General features: G+C 41.8%; 1 protein-coding gene across 1 annotated transcript in view; it reads left to right on the top strand.

Moving 5' to 3' along the window:
- Window positions 1-24,583, top strand: part of ADAMTSL1 (ADAMTS like 1) — a 423,754-nt gene that overhangs the window by 296,786 nt on the left and 102,385 nt on the right. Inside the window, 1 exon segment of the mRNA XM_032300230.1 lies at window positions 16,868-16,995. Within this exon segment, the coding sequence (XP_032156121.1) occupies window positions 16,868-16,995 (128 nt within the window).

Raw genomic sequence — 24,583 nt, 5'->3', positions numbered from 1 at the left:
ATTCTGATACTGCTGTGTCTCATCATTTATATACCTTGTTGAAATTCACATGATTCTTAGAAGTGCAAGTCAGCTTCTCAAGCAGTCATTTACAGGGTGTCCTTAGTATATTATGACTGGCTGGTTCATCTTAATCCCTACTTTCTGTATCCTTTATTCTTCAAACATTCTCACGCCTACTCTAAGCCAGATTCTATGTTAGGTACTAGGGATGGCGGAAAAGAAGATTCATTTCCTGTTGATGAAATTCAAAGTCCAGTTTGGGAGCCAGAGTAGTAATGTAGTATTATAAGTGCTAAAAGAGAGGTATGCATATTTATTCAATCCTTAAGTATTTACTAACTAACTATAATATGCCAGGTATACATCGACTTGCTACGAATATTGTGATAAATGAAACTAGGTTCCCTTGGAGTTTACATGTCTTTGGAGTTCTGCTCAAATGACACATATTGGAGAGGCCTTCCTTGTCACTGTATGATGAGCACCCCTCATCATTGTCTATCCCTTTAACTCTATTTAGATAATTTTATCATTATCTGATGTGTTATCTACATATTTGTTGATTGCCTATCCACAAGGCTAGAGACTATCTTTACTGCTGTATCCTCAGTAACCAGCACCAAGCAGGTACTAAATAATAGTGAATGAATTAACAATGAATGGAGAAAGGCAACAAACAGAAAAGTGAGCAAGAAAAATGTCAGGTGGTGGTAAGTGTTGGGCAGAAAATTAAAACGGGTATGATAAGAGAATGATTTGATGACCACTTTAGATAGGTGTGCTAAGGAGATCACACGTAAACCAAGATTCAAATGATGCCCAGTGCTCAGCACTGTGATGTGAGAAGGAAGAACACTCCTGGACAAGGGAAAGGCAGTGCAAAAACCTTAAAGGGACAATAGCTTTGGTTGAAAGAGCTCCAAAGAAGTTCATTTGGCTGTCTGTAGTAAGGGGAGGCAAAGGTAGAGGTAGTATGGGACGAGGTTGTGAGGGTAACCGGAGACCAAGGGAAGGGGAGGTTCAGGTTTTAGTCTGAATACCATAGAAGAATTTGGAGGATGTTAAGCAGGAAAGTGACATGACCTGATTAGCATTTTACATATTCACATGGGCTAACTTGTGGCAGGTGGATTGTAGAGGTACATGATTGGAAGTTGGGGGCTGGCAAGGAGCCATTGCAGTAGCCTCTACAATGCTCTTGATCTTTACTGGGCATTAGATACGTTGAGATGATAAATAAGGCAAGAACCCTTCTCTCTAGAAACTGAGAAACCCTCAAGTGCTGGTGTAGGATGAAACAACTTAGAACCCCAATTTGTATTGAACTCCAACTGGTAGAATACTTCTCTTTTGTTGTTGTTGTTGTTGTTTTTATTTGTATTTGTATTTTTTTAATTGCATTTTAGGTTTTGGGGTACATGTGAAGAACATGCAAGATTGTTGCATAGGTACACACAAGGCAGTGTGATTTGCTGTGTTCCTCCCCACACCTTTATCTGGCATTTCTCCCCATGCTATCTCTCCCCAACTCCCCACCCCCCACTGTCCCTCCCCTATTTCCCTCTAACAGACCCCAGTGTGTGATGCTCCCCTCCCTGTGTCCATGTGTTCTCATTGTTCAACACCCACCTATGAGTGAGAACATGCGGTGTTTGATTTTCTGTTCTTGTGTCAGTTTGCTGAGAATGATGGTTTCCAGGTTCATCCGTGTCCCTACAAAGGACACGAACTCATCGTTTTTTATGGCTGCATACTATTCCATGGTGTATATGTGCCACATTTTCCCTGTCCAGTCTATCATCGATGGGCATTTGGGTTGGTTCTAGGTCTTTGCTGTTGTAAACAGTGCTGCAATGAACATTCGTGTGCATGTGTCCTTATAGTAGAACGATTTATAATCCTTTGGATATATACCCAGTAATGGGATTGCTGGGTCAAATGGAATTTCTATTTCTAGGTCCTTGAGGAATCGCCACACTGTCTTCCACAATGGTTGAACTAATTTACACTCCCACCAATAGTGTAAAAGTGTTCCTATTTCTCCACATCCTCTCCAGCATCTGTTGTCTCCAGATTTTTTAATGATCGCCATTCTAACTGGTGTGAGATGGTATCACAATGTAGTTTTGATTTGCATTTCTCTAATGACCAGTGATGATGAGCATTTTTTCATACGTTTGTTGGCCTCATGTATGTCGTCTTTTGTAAAGTGTACGTTCATATCCTTCATCCACTTTTGAATGGGCTTATTTGTTTTTTTCTTGTAAATCTGTTTTAGTTCTTTATAGATTCTGGATATCAGCCCTTTGTCAGACGGGTAGATTCCAAAATTTTTTCCCATTCTGTTGGTTGCTGATTCACTCTAATGACTGTTTCTTTTGCTGTGCAGATGCTGTAAAGTTTGATTAGGTCCCATTTGTCTATTTTGGCTTTTGTTGCCAATGCTTTTGGTGTTTTGGTCATGAAGTCCTTGCCTATGCCTATGTCCTGAATGGTTTTGCCTAGGTTTTCTTCTAGGGTTTTCACAGTGTTAGGTCTTATGTTTAAATCTTTAATCCATCTGGAGTTAATTTTAGTTTAAGGTGTCAGAAAGGCATCCAGTTTCTGCTTTCTGCACATGGCGACCCGTGGTGCTCCTCTGCCTGGGAATCTCCTGGTCTGTGGGCGATAAAAATCCGTCTGTAAATGCGGCATCCACTCACCTTCCACGCTTTTGCTGGGAGCTGCAATCCTGAGCTGCTCCTAATCGGGCATCTTGGATCCGTCCCCCAGAATACTTCACTTTTAACTTTTAAACTTTTAAAAGTAGATTGAAGAGGGGTTCAAAAATCCAACAGGTGTAATAATTACCAGGAGTTTGTTAGAATGCCGACTCTCATCCTCTCCTACCATTAGAAACACAGTATGGATCAATAATTTGGATTTAAACAAGCAGCACAGATGACTCTGAAGCCAGAGATTCAAGGATCACTTTGAAGAAGCACAGGGAGAAAAGAAGGGAGGAAGGTGAACCTCAGGGTAGAATTATACAGTACACTTGCTATAAGTTCAGCTAAAAGATCTAGTGGAGACTGGGCATGGTGGCTCATGCTTGTAATCCCAACGCTTTGGGAGGCCGAGGTGGGTGGATCACCTGAGGTCAGGAGTTTGAGACCAGCCTGGCTAACATAGTGAAACCCCATCTACTACAAATATAAAAATTAGCTGGGTGTGGTGGCATGCACCTGTAGTCCCAGCTACTCAGAAGGCTGAAGCAGGAGAATTGCTTGAACCTGGGAGGTGGAGGTTGCAGTGAGCCGAGATCACACCACTGCACTCCAGTTTGGGTGAGAGAGAGAGAGAGAGAGAGAGAGAGAGAGAGAGACAGAGACAGACTCCATCTGAGAAAAAAAAAAAAAAAAAAAAAAAAAAGACCTGGTGGAGATAGATATGCTAAGAATGACACACTTAGGAATCATGGGGTTCCTTTTTCCAAGCAATCTCTTGTCTTCCTGCCTTCTCTCTGAGACTACCATCAACTGATGTACTTGCACAGGGCTAAATTTTGTTCATACTGGGCCTTGGATTGGAGAAAGCCCAGACCATGCAAATGGGAGTGCTTGTGTGTGAAGGAGGAAGACACAGTGGAAGGTGCCACGCTCCAAACCTTCTGCCATTTTCTGGAAAAGTTCTAGACTAGCTAAAAGTTAAAATAACTAAGTGTAATGCAGCCCCCTATAAGCTGAACTGGACTTTTCAGTATAGTGATCAGGGGTAGTAATTTTTTTTTCAGAAGGCTGTACAGCACTTGATTTCAAAAACAAGAACTCGGCCTCATGTTGTCTTTGCTTTTACTGCTGAATCTGTGTTGCTATTGTTGATCTGTAATTGACGGATTTCACCATATTGCTGCCATGCAAAGTCTCTCAGAAGAGAATTATTGTAGCCTCATTTCATGGGCCTAGTACATCAGTGGTACCAGAGTGGTTTGAAAACATTATAGCCTTAAAATAGCCAACTTTCATTCCAGAAACATTTTGGATGCAAAGTAGAATTCTACGTTCCATACTTAACCCCCAAGGTTGTTAATTATGAATTTAAGTCCTACTTAGTATTTCTACTGAGTTTATTATAGTTTATCATAGCATTTTCACTGACTTTATTAGAAAATTGGCTTCTTTTTGCCCACCTCACATTCTAAGGTTACGTGCAACATACTCTCGTCTTGAAAAAAAAGCCCACTCCTCCTCCCCCTCAAAAAAGCTATCTTTTGTCTGTCTCTCAAAGCATCCCTTATCTCTAATGTGACCTCTCTGCAGCATTCTACACAGGCTTACCATCTCCTCTTAAAAATATTTTCTTGCTACATCAAAACCATATGCACTTGGTTTTCTTCCTACTTCTCTAGCTATTCTTTCTTGTTGTTTGTGACTTCTCTTCCTCTACCTACCTCTTACCCAGCCTCTTAGGGTCTCAACCTGTAGGCACTGATGCTGGTAACTCAGGGCTGCCCTTTATGCTGATGATTCCCATGTGTCTAGCACCAGACCAAATCTTTCTCACCTCTATCTTCTGACGCTGTCTGCTGCGTGTCCCCAACCAGATGCTCCATAACTCTAATAGCTAAAACTCCTGAATCCCTACATAGTAAGGAGTACTCCCAGACAGACAGCTTCCCAAGCCAAAAAAAGTTTTCCGTTTTCTTCTCCTTAATCTCTAAATCTAGCTCCTCATTGGCTGTTTAATCACACCCCTTTTCTCTCTGCTCATCCCCTGTACTTTGGTCTGCCTTTATCAGCTCTAGATTATACTAACAGCTTCCTGACTCTAGATTTGCCTTCTTTAGACCAGGGGTTGGCAAATTACAGCCAGTGGCTTTAACATTTTTTAAAGCATTATTAAGAATGGCTTTTAAAGAGTTATTAAAAGAGCCAATGAAATTGAGCACAGAGCTGTTAGGTTAACTTGCTCAAGGTCTCACACTTAATAAGCGGTAGAGCTGGGATTTGAAGCCAGGCATGATGTAAAGGGTTATTAAAAGAATGACTTTTGCAATTTTAAAAGGTTATTAAAAACAAACAAAAAATTATACAACAAAGACTATAGGTGGCCCTCAAAGCCTAAAATAGTTACTATCTATCCCTTTATAGAGACGTTTACTGCCTCCTCCTCTAGGCCATTCACCGTGTTACTGCCTGACCGTCTTTCTAGCAAACCTGTCCATGCTGCTTTCATGCTTAAAATTCTTTTCATAGCTTATCACTTGAGGATAAGGTCCAGATGCCTCTGTGTGATCACAACACCTTTTATCATTTGGCATCCACTTATCTCTCTAGCTTCATCTCTTTCCCATATCCTCGACCTCATAGCACTGAGCTCTGCCCTTCAGCAGTACCCAGATACTTGCTGTTCACAAATGTACAGGGGGCCTTCTGACCCACTTCATCTGGATAACTCCTGCCCTTCCTTACAGGAAGCCTATCCCCAAGGCCAGGTCAGATGACCCCCTCCGCGACCCACATAGTACCCTAAGCACAGTACTGTCTCAGCCTTACCATTGTATATTACAATTAGCTGTTGGTTTTTCTGGAGTTTGTTCATCATCCTCAAGGGCATATATTTAAGAATGTGTCTTATTTTCTCCCTAATTCTAAGAACATGATAGATACTCAACAAATGAAAACCTGAATGAATGAACAAAAGAATGAATAGTTGGATGTGCATGATTAGGAGGGAGGTTTTCTAATTGTCAGGAGGCTGTGGGCTGCATGTTTTTGCATAATCTGGATTTCCAGTCTCTAATATGCCATTGTGGCAGAGTTCCAGAGTGATACCTGCTCCCAACTAAACATTTCTGCCTTGCCCGTATGTTCTTCACCAAAGAAGTTTCAGGAAACCATGAGATTCTGTGACGCACAACTGTGCGATTTGAAAGCACTGCTGTAGTGTGAATAAGTACAGAGAGTAAATCTCCCAGCATCCTATCTCACATCACATCCAGGCCAGTGGAGAAACCATCAGGCTCCTCTGCACGGCTAACATTTATAGAGCACTTACATTGAGCTTCAGGTGTTCGTTTATCCTCACAATAACCCTTTGAAGTTACGATCACAATTTTACAGATGTTAGCATTGAAGCACAGAGATGTCAGATTAACTTGCTCAAAGTCTCACACTTAAAAAGTAATGGAGTTGGGGCTGGGCACTGTGGTTCACGCATGTAATCCCAGCACTTTGGGACGCTGAGGTGGGCAGATCTCAAGGTCAAGAAATCGAGACCATCCTGGCCAACGTGGTGAAACCCTGTCTTTACTAAAAATACAAAAATTAGCTGGGCATGGTGGTGTATGCCTCTAGTCCTAGCTACTCAGGAGGCTGAGGGAGGAGGATCATTTGAACCCAGAAGGCAAAGGTTGCAGTGAGCCAAGATCGTACCACTGCATTCCAGCCTGGTGACAGAATGAGAATCCAGCTCAAAAAAAAAAAAAAAAGTAATGGAGCTGGGATTTGAATCTAAGGCAGCCTGGCTTTTGGAACTATTTCTTTTTATTGATTATAACCTTGGTTGAATACAGGGATTTGCCACTGTTTTAGAAGAAAGTCACTGCGATCAACTAGACCCAGAAAAATTAACACTCTGTATTCCAGCAACTGGCTTCCAGCTCATTAGGCTATTGTTTTTATTTTGGCACCTCTGCTTTAGAGATAGCCCTTTCTTCTACCAATGGCTCTACCTTTACATATACACGTCTATGCAAATATGCACTACATCAGGCACTCAGTAAACATTACAGTTACTTCATTTGTGTGTGTCTATGACTGTGTAAGTTTACAGTGTTGATGGCCCAGGCGCATGTGTGGTTAGAGACCTAGTCCACAGGCAGGATGACACTGGACTGTTCCTCACTTTCAGTTATTCTGTATAAACGCTGAGCACACATTTAGAGTTGAGACTCAGGCAAAAGCTAACTCCAATCTGCATTTGGGTAGAATGTAACACCCCTAGCCGAAGAATCTGGTAAGTTATCCTTCCCCACATCTATTACCAGAGGCTCATGTAATATGGACAAATATATGTTCAATATTCCTATGTCTGAATCCAGCTCTAGAAATAATACCTGGAAGGGCAGTGCTGACTTCCTTATAGAAGAGAAAAGCCAGATTCTCCAAAACTGGTGATGCAGGTTGGATTACCGAATTAGGAAAAGGGACTGGATGCAGATTGATCTCCCCCAAGAAAGACCTCAATGCTGCTGATAGCAGCACACTGTCAGGGAAGTCCCTGCTCACCACTTAACCCTATTGGATCAGGAGTAGCCCGATATCTCATATTCCCCATAGCTCAGCTGATATAAGTTTGTAAGCATTTAAGTAAGATTTTCTTTTCAAAAGGAATGCAGGTGAACCTAAAGAATACATGAAACTAGATGCTTGAACAAAATACTTATTTATTCCTGTGGGTGGGAGGTCATTTCCAGGTGATACTTCACTTAACATGGGATCCTAGGGAAATGGCTAAGTCTAAGGAGTTTCAGCCTTTTAATCCCTAAGCCTCTTCCTGTTTTCCTTCTCCTCCGGGCCTAGGTTTTCCAACTTATCCTCCCCACCGCCTTCAGCCAGAGGAGCAACCTGATGGCACATGAGCTAGCACACAGGGCAGCCCATGGTGGTAGGAGACAGTATGGCTAGAATCAGAGCAGCTTTGGCCCAAATCCCAGTTCTGCCACTTAGTATTGTGAGTCTTCTTTTCTCTCTCTGAACCTTGGTTTTCTCATTAGTTCAATTAAAATGATACCAATGCATTTAGGCCCTAGGTTTTATTCTGCCATTCGGACTAGAAAGAGCGCAAAGAACAGAGATAATGTCTGTAGCGTGACTGACACACAATGGATACTCATTTGTCAGTATCCAAAATCATTGTCATTTAGACATGCGGCCATCGTATCACACCATCTTATAGGACATCTCAAACTAAGAAGCTTCACTCTTGAGGAACATCTAGGTAGTTGTTCAAAGGGTTGGGTTAGCAAGGTTTCTAGAAAACAGCATGATGGAGAATTATCAGCCTAAATCCAGGCATCATGAGGGGGGTGCTGGTATTCCACTGCCATTCTTTGCTATCATCTCTGAGCTGGTAGGAAAGTGAAATCTGTAGCCTCTAAATGATTACATTTTTCAGAAAGCTTTGTACAGTGTTCCAAAGTGGTGTTGGAGATGAATTAAGGCATATTTGGAAGTCTTTAACTTGCACAGCAGAGAGTATCAGCAGATGGAAACTTCACAGAATGGAAGTGAGGATCAGATGGGAAATTCCTCCAGGGTCAATTTCAGAACCAAAGTTGTGAATAATGCTCTGTGTAAAAGTCATAAGCACATGAAATACAGTTTCCAAGTTTGCAGATGATAATATAAAAACTAGAGGCAGGGAAGATAGGGACGGAAAAATAAACCCGTTTCAATTTGGTTTGGCTTGTTTCCCTTACAGAGCTAAAGGAAATGGAGATGACAAATGTTTTTCCCAGTTGAAAAGTATAAGTATAGCGAGCCAGAGAAAAAGAACCATCCCAGTAAATACATAAGCCTCAGCAAAAGAAAAGCATTGAGTGTCAACACAGTGGTCGCAGAAATGACCATCATGAATCATGCAGGTGAAGAGCGCTGGAGGAAAGTGGACAACCAGTGGCAACCAGACAGCACAAGGGAAGCCATAGAATCAGGCCCTGAAACACAAGGGGATCTCCAGAGATCCCCCTAGCAGTTTAATTACTCTTCCTGGAAGAATGGTCCTAGCACGTGGCAGAGTTCTACAAAAGTGGTTAACTGTTTTGGTATAAATAAGGATGTCACTGAGATAAACCAGAAATGAACATTTTTCCATGTTACATGCCAGAAGTCGGCAAACTTTGCTAGTAAAGAGCCAAATAGTAAACATTTTAGGATTTGCAGGCCATGTTATCTCTGTTCTAACTACTCCACTCTGCCATTGTAGTGTGAGGGCGGCCACAGATAATACTTTAACCTGTAGGGCAGTGTTCCAGTAAAACTTTATTTGTAAAAGCAAGTGGCAGTTGGCTGCAGTGTGAGGACCCCTGTCCTAGGTGAGCAGGAAATCCGGTCAGTCATTTCATGCAGAGGTTTGTAATTTGAAATGAGTTTCCCAGCGAGCAGATAGGATACACCTATTAGCAGATTCAAGACTCTGTGAACGTCTGAAAGAGAAGGAAGTTAAGGGGTCTGGCGAAAGAGAAGGCAGCCATGATTAAGAATGTGTGGTCAGGTGGCCTTTCCCATTCCAAAAATATTTTCTATACTTCCATCTGAGCAATCATGAAGCTTCTGGCATTAAATAGCTTTTAGTTGGCAATCACATTAAAAACAGCAAAGGTTAAAAAAAGTTGTCCTCGCCAAATGGTGATATGAAACTCTTCATGAACCTCAAATCTGTTGCCCAAAATATTTGTACAAAATAAAATTCTTCCTTGCAAGCCTCTGGGCTACTATAATTTTGGGTTTCAGAAAAATAATCCTGCTCATGGAAGAAATCTCACAGCATTCCTTTGGTCTCCTGTTTGAAACTATCTAAAATCCAGATTATTTTTTAGTGATTGTCCACATCCCCAAGTAACTACAAACCTTGACGCTAATTGCCCCCCACCGAAAATGAGGCCAAACCATATGCCATTCAGCGAGGCCCCAGTAGACTCCTGGATGCAGTCAGTTTAAGAGCGGTCAAAGGTCATTCCTTAGTCCTGATGCCACCATGTACTAGCTGAGCAAATTGCTTCAGTGAACTTTTGCCCCCTCTCTAAAATGGGAAAATAACATCAATCTAGTATCATGGTAGTGAGAATTAAATCACATAAAGCATATACATATGTCTGTAAATACTGGCACCCACTACCGCTTTATGGCGGATTCCGTTGTCCTAATCTAAGGAATCCCTAAGCAGAAAAAAACTATTCATTTTAAGATAAGGAAAACACCTCACCATCTTGTCCTATAAACAGGAATTTAGGACTAATGTTCTTTGCGCAAACTTTGCTTACTTGCTCCTGAGTTCACTGTTTTTCAGCTCTAATTCTTTTGTTCTTATTTATATTCCTTTCTGAAATTGCAGAATTCTAGCTTTTTTTTTTTTTTTTTTTAGTGTTCTAAAATTTCAGTATTTGGTTAATGGTGTTAATACAGCTATGGAGATAACTCGTTGTCCTTATTCAGAGATTCCTGAGTCAAGAATGGAATTAAGGTAGTTGCCAACCCAGCGTGCCCTGTGGCCTCAGTTTTCTGCTCCTCTCTCCCGCCGCCTGGTCCCACACGCAGCAAACTCCTTGCTCACTTTCTGTAAACCCAATTTATGTTTTTTCCATGAAATCTCTACATTTTCAGTTCCCCCAGTGTCTTCACAACATCTAAAACATATAAGCTCTGGCATGAAGAGTGAATGATAATGATCATGGCGATGTTAACAAACGTTAACAGAATCATAATCATCTGTGTTTCTGTAGTTTTTTACTACATGCCAGGTACTTTTCTGTGTCCTTTAAACACATTAGCTTATATAGAATCCTCACAAAAACCCAAGGTAGATACTATTATCCTCATTTTAGAAATGAGGAAACTGTCCCTGAGAAGTAAATTACTTACCCAAGGGTACAGAGCTACTAAGTGACAGGGCAAGGTCTTGATCCCGCCATTAATGGCTCTGGAGTCTGTGCTCTGAACCACTGTCTGCTATGCTATATTGTGGATATGATCATTTTTGTCCCCATTGCTTTGAAGGTAACCAAATGAGTATTTATTAGGTATTTATTTGGTGTGCCAGCACTGTGCTGAATACTGAAGAGAGAACTAGGAATGAGGTAATAATTTATAATCTCACTGAAGAAATGAGACACTGTTGACTGGAAAGGCTTTGTAGTGCAGTTTTAACAACTACATCAGGAAAGGGATGGGCTCTTGTGGAGTGTGTTGGCACAAGGAAATAGAACTTGAACTTATTCTTAAGGGAAAGGGAGCAAGAGGAGCCTGTCTTTAGTCCCAAGCTGACCAAGAGATTTCAAAGAGGCCATCTTGACTAGAGTGACAAGTTTGTGTTGGGATGAGGGGCAGATAACTTTAAAAAGATGAGAAAGCCACTGTTCTAAAGAGAAAGGATACACCCATAATTTCTCACTTCCAGTCCTGTGTTGAGGCCTAAAATAGTTGAGGAATGTGTACATGTTGGGACGGGAGGCCTGAGGTGCCACAATAACATATCCCAGGTAGTAGATGGGCATTTCTGTACCCAGAGCCTGAATATTTTGTCTGACAACTAGAAATTCCAAGGTTACTTAGGTTACATGTACCATTAAAAAAAATCATTTATTAGATGTATCTGGTGTTTAAGCTGAGACCTTTTTACTTGAAAAACAGTAAGAATGAGTCTATCTACTCTTTTGTGAGATCTTCACAAGAACACTCTGAGGTCAGCATTAGCCTCAATTTATAGAAAAAACGTAAAGACTCACAGAGTCGATGACTTGCCCAAGACCACCACATGACTCTAGACTGGAGTCCAAGCCTCTTGGCTCCAGTTTGGGAAGTCTTCCCCTCAGCAAGGCAGCTCCTCATAGCTGGCCATGGAGATCAATTTGAGAAGTGGACTCACACAAGACAGTGGTGTTCAGGGTTGAGCCAAAGATCCAGAGGACCCCATGATGCCACCCTACTCACAGAATTTCTAGACACTTTCCTTTATATACCCAGAGCCGCCTTTATTTCAAGTAAGAGCCCTTAAGCACTGCACACTGCAAATGCAGAGGAGATGACTTAGCCTGAAGGAGATTATACTTGGTAGAACTGGCCCATGAGCATGTTGTCCCTATCTCACTCTCATGCATGACAAGGATTTTTACTTATATAACTAAAACAATTTCTTGTGCCCTCTCAGCTGGTCTTCAATTTGTAGCCTGCTTAAGAAGGCATGTGGTCACAAAGAAGCTTACAAATAAAGGCCCCCAGCAAAACAAAACTGCTCCTTCATTTTCTGGCTAAAAGTAGGGTCAAAGAAGTAAAGTAATAAGTTTTAGCCTAGAAAAGTAAAAAGGAAGTGGGGTACGGGTATGGGAAGAAGGCAGGGAGTATTGATATACCTAACATAACCACGGTACCACTTGCTGCGTAGGTCCTAATTGTACCCATTCTATGTCCCCACATCCTCTGATTCCATAAATTCCAAAACAGCCCAAAGGAATCCTATTGGTTTTGTTTGGAAAGCAGCCCTATGTTTCTCAGCCTGCCCATTCTAAAGCAAGCCTGTCAAATTTGGAACCTAAATATAAGCTGACAGAAATCAGCTGCTAGTAAATTAAGCTAAATTAATAGAGTAGACGCCTGAAATACAAAGAATGTATTTTTTTTTCTAGAAACCTTGCTCTCTAGTCATCAGGCTAGGTAAACTGAAGCAAGCCTCCATCTTTGCAGCCAGCCCTTTCCTTTGCCTGGTGGTGCTTCCCAGAGAGCCCTGCATGGGACCCCCCCTCCAGAACTGCTGCTCCCCCTAGTGGCAGCCTTCACGCCTTCATCTACCAATTTTATGGGAATATTGTATATATAACAGGAGTCAAATCCTCCCCTATCCCTGAAAAGATTTATGCGTAGTGAATTATTAGAGAAAGGGAGGCAACATCTAAATGGGCCAAATGTACAAAGCACACGCTGTGGTCAGCTTTCTAATTACAAGAAAAGCATGACTACACAGTTGAGTCTTATGGTGGTCCCAACGGGATTATAGGTAGGGAAAAAAATGCTGGACCGAGAGCAAGAAATTCTACTTCAAATCCGACTTTGCCCCCAAATAACTATGCACCCTTGAACTAGACAGTTCCATTTTATAAATATAAGTGACTTTTATAAGTATACATATAAGTGAGAAACTCAGGCTTTCTCACATGCAGATTTTGTCTTAAGACAATATTTGAGACTGTTTCTATGAGAGTAAATTCTATAGTTTCTCTTCATACTGTTTATGGAATAAAAGACTGTACAAATGCCAAATCTCATCTACATCTCATCCCTTCCTTTGCTGCTACTCCTATTCTAGTTCAAATCCTTACCACTCTGTACCCTCTCGAATGGGTCACCTCCCTTCCCTTCATCAACCTTGTAGGAATTTTTTTTCCAGGCTTCAGACAGGAACAGAAAGCATGGTGGCTCACTTAGTGCCTGGAGAAACCAGTGTAACTACAAAAACTAACCCCCACCTAAAAATAAATGGGCCAGTGTAGGAGAGGTTTACATCCTCTGCGTGAAATCAGACAGGTGCAGCAGTTGCATGCAAAAAAACACAATGATTCTAATATGGAAATCTAATAAGTTGCCTGGACAAAACTGGCCAATACCATGTGCCCCCTCACTCCTTCCTCACTGTCTCCTCATCTTCCCTCCTTCCTCATGGTTAATTTGCCATTTAGAGTGTGCAGCATTGCCAAGAAAAGACTCAAAAAAGAGGGTCCAGAAATTCCTTATCTACCCCAGTTTAACAATTCCCTCTGATTGGCCGGGAAACATACTTCAACTGGGTTTCAGAAGTTGGTAAGCTGAAATAAAAGAATATGAAGAGATTTGCCAATGGCCACTACTTAAATCATAGCAGGACCAAAACAAAGTTCAGAAGAACCATCTTGTAGCCTCCTGCTGTGAGTGCCCAAGAACCCTTTTCTGTAGGGAAAACAGAGATATTTCCAGTGTTAAGGAGGCAACTACCCTAAAGGGTTTGGGAACTTAGCATATTTTAATTTCTAGTTTTGCCATGTGGTGAAATTGAATAGTGATCTGCTGAGTTCCATCATTCTCATTTCTGTTGAAACTTGACTAAGCCTGTTTTCATTATTATTTAGAATTTTTGTGAAAGCATAAATATTCCTGGGACATCACAAAGATTTAAATCATAAAGTTGATTTTTAATTTTGTAATCTAAAACAGCCTGAACACCTGAAGAGACTTAGCAATGGCACTACATTATGTTGCATCTGATAAGATTCCTTCAGCAAACAGTCATACTATGATCTAAAATATTGTATGCCTTACCAAAGATAAGTAAATTATATAGTTATCTTTCTCTTATTAGCTTCTTTGAAATAAACTAACATGTAATTATTTGACTGAGAAAAAAGCACCTGTTTGATGGGTGAGTGAATGGATGGATGGATGAGCTACATCACAGCCTCTCAGAGGCTTCCTTTCATCCCTCACAATGTTTCAGCTCTAGTTCAATGCCACAAAACTCGAGTGTCTCCAGTAATAGTGATGATGGTTTGGAATGGCACTAAATCAAGTTCAAATCATCCGAAAACGTCCCTTTAAGGTGTTTGTTTCCTTCCCCATTTCACTGGAGCCGCCCATATATAACTATGTTGATTGATGGAAGCCTTACTTCTACTTCCTTACTTCCTGCCTTTCCGCTGACAGGAGGTAGGAATAAGCAATGCAATAGGCCCAAGGCCAAAGGCCAAGCTGAGGGATCTCCTTCACGGCCAGACTGGTCACCCACCTCAGAATAATTGAGAGCCTATTAGAAGTGGTGCTGAACTGCAAATGTCGTTGAGCCTGGAGAGACCCAGCAAGGGAAATAGTGAGGAAAGAATTGTATTGTGGGAGAGTGATGCTGGAGCAGATCTGACTTCTCGGCTTAATCTTACCACAAAGTCTTATGAGTTCTCCTGACCTTTCTGTGGTTTCCCCACCCTCTCACTTTCTTGAAAAACAACCCCCTATTAACTGCTTGCCTCCTAGGGATGGATGCTAGCATAATATTGGGTGAACAGTTTTCTGTAGCTTTTGAAACTAGAGAGGTAAAAAAATCACAAAGCTAGAAATGACTGGCTTTAGGATCCCGAAAAGTGGCTACTGAGCCATTTCTGTGTGGTCAAATGAACTGTCAACCTAAAGCACCTGCCGGGTCGAGGCACTGGATCTCTGAGCTTCTCCCCTGTCCCCATAACCCGTCTAGATTTCCTCCTCCACATACACATTCCAGTTATCATGAGCCAGCCTCACTAAGTCACCCAGACATCACGTTCAAGCCATTGTTAGTCATGAATTAAACTGTGGGTACTTTCTGGAAATGGCATAAATCTAGAAAAGAAAAGAAAACAGATGGAGTGGGTTTGAAGCTCACTGTAGGCACTCATAGTTTGATTCGTGTCTTTTCAGATTTAAAAAAAAGTCTGAAGTAGACTGTAATTATTCTGAATTTTCTCTCCGTGACCTTGAAGGGCAAGTGCTGACTTCATTCTACTAGGAACCTACTTTACAGAGAGTTTTCTATAGTACTAGAGAAAATAAAAGCAATAAATAAGACCTGAGGAGGACCACAGGAGCCCAGGAGGTCAAGACCTGCCTGGGCAACATGGCAAGACCTGAGCTCTGCAAACATTTAAACATTAGCTGGGAATGGTAGTGCATGCATCCCAGCTATGCAAGAAGCAGCGGCGCTAGGATTGCTTGAGCCCAGGAGTTCAAAACTGCAGTGAGCTGTGTTTGTACTCCTGGGTGACAGAGCAAGATCTTGTCTCAAAAAAAAAAAAACAAAAAAAAAACCTGAGTTGTGTGCCTCATAATATTTATAGCTAAATAAAGACAATAGATGTATATGTGACTACATAGGGGATCTTATGTATAGAATTTCCTTCAAATATGTGTGTAAGATCCTCTCATCAATATGCAATTCCTGGCTTTTTCTCTTCTACTTGTAAACCTGAACAGATGTCTGTCTGTTTTGGGTTTTTTGTTGTTGTTGCTGTTTTTTTTGTTTTTTGTTTTTTGGTTTTTTAGGGTTTTTTTTGAGGCAAAGTTATGCTCTGTGTACCAAGCTGGAGAACAGTGTGTATAAGCTCAGTTCACGGCAGCCTCCACTTCCCAGGTTCAGGCAATTCGGTCACGTCAGCCTTGTGAGTAGCTGGGATTACAGTCGTGCACCCGCATGCCCAGTTAATTTTTTCTTTTTTTTTTTTTTGAGATGGAGTCTCACTCTGTCGCCCAGGCTGAAGTGCAGTGACATGATCTCAGCTCACTGCAACCTCTGCTTCCCGGGTTCAAGCAATTCCCTTGCCTCAGCCTTCTGAGCAGCTGGGACTACAGGTGCATGCCACCACGCCTGGGTAATTTTTTGTATTTTTAATAGAGATGGGGTTTCACCGTATAAGCCAGATGGCCTCAATCTCCTGACCTTGTGATCTGCCTGCCTCAGCTTCCGAAAGTGCTGGGATTACAGGTTTGAGTCACCACGCACGCCCTTTTTTTTTTTTTTTTTTTTTTTTTCTGTATTTTTAGTAGAGATGAGGCTTTGCTGTATTGGCCAGGCTGTTCTCCAACTCCTGACCTCAGATGATTCGCCTACCTTGGCCTCACAAAGGGCTGGGCTTGTAGGCGTGAGCCACCGAGTCTGACCAAGATGTCTTTCTTTATCTCTGGAAGCCCTACCTTCTTTTGACCATCCAACCAAGCTCTATTTCTCTTTTGTAACTTTGCTTTTTCTTTAGTGATCCTTCCCCAAATCTATCTGTACCATTTGTTCTAGCATCCCCCCTCCCCACTGACATCTGTGTGTGTTGTATGTATTTGGTGCTGCACATATGTTGTCTGCTCCAGCTGGTAGCATTTAGATCAGATAATCGACAGGCTGCAAAAGTTATGAGAAACCTTCTTATTTGTGATCACTACCACAGTCACACCAATCAAAGAGACGAGAGCCCAGGTTCTCGATTTGTCCTTTTACCTGGTTTGTCTCTGTTGTTAAAACAGGATTCTACATACATCCTGAGGTTCCTTCCTGTCTTACCAATACTGAATGCCAAAAAGGAGTCAACTGAATTGACCGGGTCTATATTTATTTTCTGTTGTTCCAGGATTCTTCTACAGTCAGATGACTCCTTACAGATCTTGGCACCAGTGGAAGCAGATGTGGGTTTCTACACTTGTAATGCCACCAATGCCCTGGGATCCGACTCTGTCTCCATTGCAGTCACATTAGCAGGTAACCTGAAAACCTCTGTTGTGTTCATTTCATAAACTTTTAATGAATGAGTGCCTACAGTGTGTCAAACAGGCCCAGAGAGGCATAGATAAAGGAGACCCAGATCTCACCGTCAGGGAGTTTGTAATCTGTAATTATAATGGCAGTGTAGTATGAGGTAGAATGAAGTATTATAACTGATAACCAAATAGTATGCAAGGACAGTACATTCCTGCCAGGAGGTCTTAGAGTTGTAGTGAGTGGAATTTTGATAAGAGACAGGGATATTTCATGCAGAAAGAATGTGAGCAAAGGCGATGTGTGCAAGTCAGTAGCATGTTGGAACATGAATTGTGAATTATGATCACTGAAGACTCTTTTACATCCTGTCATCTCCTTGTTCCACCTGTTGCAAGAAAGACTTTAAGACCCATAAGTCATTGGAATTCTGTGGTCATGGGTTGAAGCAGGAGTGATCCCCAGAACTTCTCATTGATCCTGCTTTATTTCAACCTCTTCCTCTGATGCACTGCCAATACTTCCCCTTTATCCATTGAGGTTAGACAATACATTCTACACATGGTGACTTAAGAACATCACAACTCAGTACGATGTCTCCCAAAGTGTGGTCTTCTAGTAAAAGACGTGTACAGCTTTTGTGAAACCTCTTTGCGTAGGACAAACCCATGTCTTTGAAACTGAAATAGACCTTAGATACCAGCTGGACCAGGGCCCTTGTTTCTTAGAGGCCAGGCAACCCGGGGTCACACAGCTGCTCTGCTAGTGGCGAGAAGAAGGGAACTGGAGTCTCCTAACTCCCAGCTCATTATTCTTCCCACTTTCCCACTGATCTGAGAAAATAGGATCCTTCCTCTCCGATCTGGGCCCTCCCATCTTTGTGGCTGTGTGGCATGTGTTTGTATTTACTCTTTTCAATTGCTGCTCTCATCAGATGATTCAGTAGATGCTAGAAAAACCAACATCACCCCACACTGACTTCATCTGTCCCTGCCGGGATTATGTTGTCACACTGTACTCCAGTCACACATGCTACCCCCTTGCATATCTGTTTAGCAACAGCATTTCTGCTCCCATGACTTCAGGCTGATCTGGGAGGGGACCCTTAGCAGGCGGCTTTGTGGGGAAGATCAAAGTCAACACTGAGGAAGGCCAGTTAAGGGGCCCTGGGCCAGATTAAAGACTGATATTATTAATGCCTACTTTTTATGAATAAAACATTTGCTTTTCTTCTAATGTATTCCAGTTGCAATCTTCATTCCCCTCTTTATACAGAGTCCAGATGCTCAGCACCAATAGTGTTAAATCTCTCCTGCGTCCACCCTCCAACCTGCTTTAGCAAGAGCACTGCTGACATCTTTCCAGTTGCTGGCAGATAGTGGCTCTTGCAGGATTAATTCTCTTGTTTATATTAATCCAGATACAGTTGAGCTCTGTCACAGACTAAATACCCTTTGTTCGCCCGAATTTAATACGATTAATAGAAACCTGTCTGGAATTAAGCAAGGGAATTGTAACATCAGGCTTGTCTTCAGCTCTTTGAAGAGGGGTTATTGGAGGCTGCCAACAAGTTCAAAGCCAGGGAAGAGAGACAGAGCAGCCAAAGAGGCACCAGGGAAGGGGAGGAGAGGGGCTGCCTGGTGAAGTGTGACTATAGACACCACACCCGGGGCGGAGGGGGCTGCATCCTTGTACCTTTCCTGCTGGGGTTTATTCCGTCTACTGGAAAATCTGTCAAGCAGTCCTTCTAAAAACAAAGGCTCAAAATGTACATTGCCTTAAGGTAGTATTTGCACCCTTACCTGAGCTTATCATCCACACCTGTGGCAATGTCTACACTCACAGCATTAGGCGGTACGGCGGCTCCTGTTCTGAGCACACCCCCTGCCACATGTTGTGGAACCTACAGCAATAAATAAAACCTGAGTTTTGTGCTCCCTGATGCTGACAGATGAGTGAAGGCAAGAGATGGATACATGACTACCTAGAATTGGGAGATAGTTACAATTTACTTAAGATGTATGCTTGGGGGCCGGGCGCAGTGGCTCAAGCCTGTAATCTCAGCACTTTGGGAGGCCGAGGCGGGCGGATCATGAGGTCAAGAGATAGAGACCATCCTGGCCAACATGGTGAAACCCCGTCTCTACTAAAAATACAAAAATTAGCTGGGCGTGGTGGCGTGTGCCTGTAGTCCCAGCTACTCGGGAGGCTGAGGCAGGAGAATTGCTTGAACCCAGGAGGCAGATTTCAGTGAGCCAAGATTGTGCCACTGCACTGCAGCCTGGTGCCCGGCAACAGAGTGAGACTCTGTCTCAAAAAAAAAAAAAAAAAAAAGATGTATGCTTGGAGATCCTGCTTAGCAGGTTGTAAGATATAACCTGAATATAACTTCAACTGGAGGGGTGGGGGCGAATGGGTATCAGGCGTTTCTAAGTTTGATTACCATTTATACTGCTTATTAGCTATGTGATGTTGGACAAAGTATATAACCTCATTGAGTATCTGTTCTCATCTGTAAAAATGAAACTAACATTACTTTACAGGGTTGTTGTGAGGTTAAGTAAGATTGCATGTGTAAAAAAGCGCTTAACCCAATGCCAGGTGCATTGTTCACACTCAGTAAATGTGAACCTCCTTTTCTTCCTCTAGCTCTTCGAGAGTGGAGCAACCTGAAAACAGTTCTAAGATGTGCAAAGCATTAGCCCAACCCTACTTCCATGTGTCTTTCAGTATGAATCTTAACACTGATATTTGTCAAGTATGAACTTAGAAATTGATTCAGTTCACTTGCAGTGAAATCCTCATGGTGAATCTCAGCACTACTGTGTTTTTAAGGAAACGGCAGGGTTTTTCCTGGACTTTAGTAGAATTGTAGGCCAAAGAGGAAAAAATTTTGAGGCTCAAGTTAATCAAGTGTCCCCATGATTTTGTAAGGAAAGTATGGACTTGGGTCTTTCCGGTGTGCCTGCATTGACCATATGCAGGGAAATTTGTTCATAATGATTCACAAAAGCAGGCATAGCGTGGCAGCTACAGTTATGGGCTCCGGAGGCTTGGGGTCTAGGTCTGTGTCCTGGCTCTGTCACTTATTCAGTGTAACCATGAGCAACTTCTTTATACTCACTGACTCAATTTCTTCATCTGGAAAATGGTGGTAATAACAGTACCTGACTCAGAAAGTTCTCATGAAGATTAAATGCGATTATTCATTTAAAAAAATGTTTATTACTGTGGCTGGCATGTAGCAGCCACTGAATATTTGTTAACTATTATTATTATTGAGAGAATAATACATTCAACAAAAGCCAACTTATGTTTACAGCGCGAGAGACTCCTTTTCAGTGACCAGAATGCTCACAAACCCTTTGTAGGGTAGCTCTCTCAGTGTCTCAGTGTCAGCTAGGGAAGCTAGATTAACCATCCGGAAAGTATGTGGCGCACCTGGGTTCAGAGCAAGGGAGGTGGCTTGTGATGAGTATTTCAAGGGCCACAGAGAGAGAGGCCTGACGGGCTCTCCCTGGCCCACAACCAGATACCTGCCATTGAGTTTGCCCACCCTCTGGATCCAGTGTCTTGCCAAGTCTGCCTCTCAGATTTGTTTGAGTTCTGTGTCTTACTCTATACACAAGTTTTTTTTTGAACATGTAAACGCCATTTCATTTTAGACATATACAGCCAAACCTTCCTTGCCCTGCCCTGTTTGGCCTGTAAAATATTGTCCTTTGTGCCTTTTTCTCCTCTCTAAACTCTTCGATTCTGTGTTGATTTTATCTTTAGGTCTCAGAGATTTGGGAGTACCTTGCAAGTGTCTCTCAGCATGGAGATGGCCAGTGTTTTCCTCCCTACCTCCCTGGAACAGCCCAGGGAACTCATAGCCATTTAGACCAAATGGCACAAAATTTGTCTAAATTCACTAAGCTAGATGCCTGTTTCACTGCTCCAAGTGTAGATGAAAGTAGCTTACAGGAGGGGATGATTGCAGGGAAGGGATTGTAGGAATGTCACCGAAATGTCGCATACCTAACTTTTTGAAGTATTAATTACTTTGTGTTTAGGAATAAACAGGGCTAGGTAAAGGAGACTCTCTGATGTGTACAGACATAGCACAGAGATTGGCGAACCGTCTTGGCCTGTTAGATTCAGCACTCAGCCATGTTGCTCAGAAATCTTCCAAATCTGAATGGCCTAGGCAAGGTTTTGAAGGAAAGCAGCAGCTTCCTGGTAAATTGCTTCAATCTGGATCGGTGGAGTTTAGCTGTACTTACCAAAGCAGATAAGGGCCTCTCCAGGTATTGACCATTGGTGAGGTCATCGACAAAAGGGAAACATTTTTGGTTGTCATTGATTTTATAAGATCACAAAAGAGATACTGTAAGGCCTGCTTGACGTCATCAATGGGAAATGAGAATAAGATGAGGGCTGAGGGATGATTGTGTCTTTCATTGAAAGGAGAGAACACAGATGAACTCATCTGACGTTTTCACAGGAAGGGAGAGACAGAAAATATTTCTCCTTTACTGGCATGTTGTTTTTTTTTTTTGCTCTTTATGAGTAGAATAGCTAATACACATTGTGTCTAATAAAGAGATCACAGAAACTTCACTGGGAAAATAAAAATAAAAGGCAATTGTTTTTTGAAATTCTTCTTCCTCTGTGCCTCCCCATGATTTAGTAGCTACAATAAAAGACAAGCAATTGTGTAAGCTTATCATAATGTAAGTCACTTCAAATTGGCATTCTGAATTTTTCACCCAGCAGTTCTGTTCTCAAAGGAGGGTTTAGCTTTATAAAGAGTTAGACTCACAGAGGGCTTGTCACCAATGCAAAGGATAATAAAGGAAGATCTACTCCCATGCATTAGATCAAAAGGAAAGGTGGTCTGGGTGCAGTGGCTCATGCCTGTAATCCCAGCATTTTGGGAGCCAAGGCAGGCAGGTCACCTGAGGTCAAGAGTTAGAGACCAGCCTGGCCAACATGGCGAAACCCCATCTCTACTAAAAATATAAATAATAGCTGGGCATGGTAGTGCATGCCTGTAATCCCAGCTACTCAGGAGGCTGAGGCAGGAGAACCACTTGAACCCAGGAGGCGGAGGTTGCAGTGAGCCAAGATCATGGCACTGTACTCCAGCCCAGGTGACAAGAGCAAAACTCCATCTCAAAAAAAAAAAAAAAGGAAAGGTGGAAAGGTTTGACTGTGTTCCTTATGGCACTCTAGGTAATGTGGTAATGGCCATTGACTCATCTAAGCTGCCATCAAGGAGATCTTAATATCTGATAGAATACTTGAATAGCTAAGGCCCTTGAGTTTCCTCAGTAAGTACAGATGTACAGAATGTCCACTAAATACCCCAAGCTTTTCTAGAACTTAAATAAAATTGATGAGAGGATAGCAGAAGAATCTTACTCAGCTCCCCAGTTGACTAGAGGAAATAAAGAAAGTACAAATGGTCCAAGTTGGCACAGCTCAATCTCAAAAAAGCAATTCCAACATCTGTTCAGTGGAACGCAGGAAGGATGGTGATTGGACAGGTGGTGGGATATGCCACATCTTTGGTTAGTGGTTTCTAGAGAGGCTGCAGCATCACATGACTATGTAAGTATGGGGTCCCTTGGCTAGGACCCTGCAGTGGAACATGCAAAGAATTTGTGGCAGAACCACTTGTGGCCTTATTCTACTTAGAAGCCATCAACATCAATTAAATAATTAGAAGAGGTAATGGTAGTAATCTGAGTAACCTGACCCATTGACATTGGCAAAAAATATCTAAATATTGAAAGAGAATGTTAATGGAAACAAGGATATGAGAAGGAAGCCATGCAGCCTGGGAATGTTCGGGAAAAGGCAGTCTAAGCCCTACCTACTTCCTCAAGTGCTAAGGGCCCTGTAGTATTTATGCTGAAGTCATGCCAACTAAACAGAATTCCAAGGGCACAAAAATTCTAATTCCTTCTCATCTTTTATGCAAGGCAAGTAATTAGTAGCCACAATGTTGACCCTAAAAAAATAAAAACAGGCAAAATCAGGTTAAAACTATTTTTTCAGCTTTATTGAGATATAATTTACATATCATAAAATTATTTGTGAATGTGCAATTTAGAGATTTATTTAGCACTTTTATATAGCTATGTAGCCATTACTATAAAGTTCTTTACCTTTTTTTTTTAACTTTTATTTTAGGTTGGGGGGTACATGTGCAGGTTTTTTATACAGGTAAACTCATGTCACGGTTTGTGGTACAGATTATTTCATCACTCAGGTGCTCAGCCTAGTACCCAATAGTTATTTTGTCTGCTCCTCTCACTCCTCCCACCCCCTGCCCTCAAATAGGCCCCAGGGTCTGTTGTTCCCCCTTCTCTGTGTTCATGAATTCTCATCATTTAGCTCCCACTTATGAGTGAGAACATTGGTTTTCTGTTCCTGTGTTAGTTTGCCTCCAGCTCCATCCGAGTTCCTGCAAAAGACATGATCTCCTTCCTTTTTATGGCTGCATAGTATTCCATGATGTATATGTATTCTTTAGCCAACCTGTCATTGTTGGGCATTTAGGTTGGTTCCGTGTCTTTGCTATCGTGAAGAGTGCTGCGTGAACATTTGTGTGCATGTGTCTTTATGGTAGAATGATTTTATATTCCTCTGGGTTTATACCCAATAATGGGTTCTTTACTTTTAACAGTTTTATCAAGGAATAATTAACATACCATACAACTCACCCACTTAAAGTATACAAAATTTCACCGCTTTTCATATATTTAGAGTTGTGGCTGGGCACAGTGACTCATGCCTGTAATCCCAGCACTTTAGGAGGCTGAGGTGGAAGGATTGCTTGATCCCAGGAATTCAAGGCAGGCCTTGGCAACAGAGAGAAACCCCATATTTACAAAAAATATATATATTTTAAAAAACTAGACAGGTGTGGTGGCACATACTTATGATCCCAGTTACATGAGAGGCTGAGGCAGGAGGATTGCTTGAGCCCAGGAAGTCGAGGCTGCATAGAGCCATGATTATATCACCGTACTCTAGCCTGAGTGCCAGAGCAAGACTCTGTCTCCAAAAACAAACAAACAAAAAAACAACAACAACAGGAGTTGTGCATCCATCACCACACTCAATTTTAGAACATTTTTATTATCCCTAAAATAAACTCCACACTCCTAGCTACTACTCCCTAATCCTATTTCTTTCAGCCCTATGCAACCACTAATATACTTTATATCTCCATAAATATACCTGATCTTCATATTTTGTCTAAATGGAATCATATAGTTTATGGTTCTTTATTACTTCTTTCACTTAGTATAATGTTTTCAAGATGTATGCATGTCATAGCATTATTCTTGTTTATGGTAGAATAATATTCCATTGTATGGAATAGATAGCATCGTATTTCTCCATTTTTCAGGTGATGGGCATTTGGGATGTTTCGACTTTTTGGCTGTTATGAATAATGCTGCTATGAAGATTCACATACACATTTTTATGTGGACATATTTTTTCTTTCTCTCATACCTAGGATTGAAGTTTTTGGGTTATGGCACATTTATGTTTACTATTGAAGAAACTGCCAACTATGTTTCAAGGGGCTGCA

The sequence above is a fragment of the Sapajus apella genome, unplaced genomic scaffold (assembly GCF_009761245.1).
Source record: "Sapajus apella isolate SASKATOON/1434 unplaced genomic scaffold, GSC_monkey_1.0 scaffold42, whole genome shotgun sequence".
Lineage (NCBI taxonomy): Eukaryota > Metazoa > Chordata > Mammalia > Primates > Cebidae > Sapajus > Sapajus apella.
This window is presented reverse-complemented; position numbering and strand designations above follow the sequence as displayed.